We start from the raw sequence: 1,127 nt of genomic DNA, 5'->3' as shown, positions 1-1,127 counted from the left end.
AGAGAGAGAGAGAGAGAGTTTCAGAAACAAAAGGCCAGGCACTGTGGCTCATGCCTATAATCCTAGCACTCTGGGAGGCTGAGGTGGGTGGATTGCTTGAGCTTAGGAGTTCGAGACCAGCCTGAGCCAGAGCCAATACTAGTCTCTAAAAATAGCTAGGTGTTATGGCAAATGCCTATCATCTCAGATACTCTGAGACAAGGGAGAATCACTTGAGCTCAAGAGTTTGAGATTGCTGTGAGCTCTGATGCTATGGTACTCTACTGAGGGTAACAAAACAAAAACCAAAAAATCCCACATACCATATTATCCTTTGTGGAATGGCTTTGTATGGGGGAAAACTGACATCATTCAGCCAAACTAGACATTCCAAGAGTCTCTTCAACCTAATATTTGTATGTCTTTTCTCTGGACTGCTTTTGACTTTTCTATTAAAAGGGGGTTTATTTTTTTTTCATGAAAACTAATTTTTTCCTTCCCTTAGCAGGCGTCATTGGGAGGGCAGTCACTCTGTTGCTATAATAGGCAGTTGTCTTTGTTCTTAGTGGACCCATCCTGTCATCTGAACTGTATCTCTGTTTCCCTTTAGCACTCCATATTAGAGGAAGCAATAATCAGTCTTTAGGAGTCTCAGAAAAACACAGACTTCTGGATACATGTTCCACTCTATCCTTTGTTTCCTAAGGCAAATAGTGGAATGTTTTTATTTTTAACTCTGATTCCTCTACCATGTAATAAATGTTTTCTTATTTAACTTGTCTTTTCTTGCGTTTACACCCAGTGGGAGTACTGTAAGCTCAACTGGTTTTTCATTAGTGTAGAAAGTAGGGCCTCAGATTTGTGTTTAAGCCATCATGATGATTTACTCAAGTTGGTATTATTTGGCATGTTTTTGTTATAAAGTACATTCACCCAAATGTATTAATACTAATTAGAATTTAATAAATTTTTGATATCTTTCAGGTATATTTTCTCATTACACCCAAGGTCTCCAGAAGAAGCAGTACATAGAATCTCCATCCCCAAAAGTGACACTAGGAGTATTTGGGAATTTGGGCCCTGAAAATAAACATTTAGAGAAAAACTGGGAACTCCAAAACAAGCTTGAAGAATGGAATGCATGTTGC

General features: G+C 38.6%; 1 protein-coding gene across 1 annotated transcript in view; it reads left to right on the top strand.

The window, feature by feature from the left end:
- The window catches only part of LOC111722737 (zinc finger protein 2 homolog), a 63,096-nt gene that overhangs the window by 22,162 nt on the left and 39,807 nt on the right, over window positions 1–1,127 (top strand). Inside the window, 1 exon segment of the mRNA XM_023509078.1 lies at window positions 964–1,122. Coding sequence (XP_023364846.1) covers window positions 964–1,122 — 159 coding nt within the window.

This window comes from Otolemur garnettii, unplaced genomic scaffold, assembly GCF_000181295.1.
Source record: "Otolemur garnettii isolate 467f Iridium unplaced genomic scaffold, OtoGar3 scaffold00338, whole genome shotgun sequence".
Lineage (NCBI taxonomy): Eukaryota > Metazoa > Chordata > Mammalia > Primates > Galagidae > Otolemur > Otolemur garnettii.
Note: the sequence above shows the minus strand (reverse complement) of the source record. Positions and strands in the feature narration are given on the sequence as shown.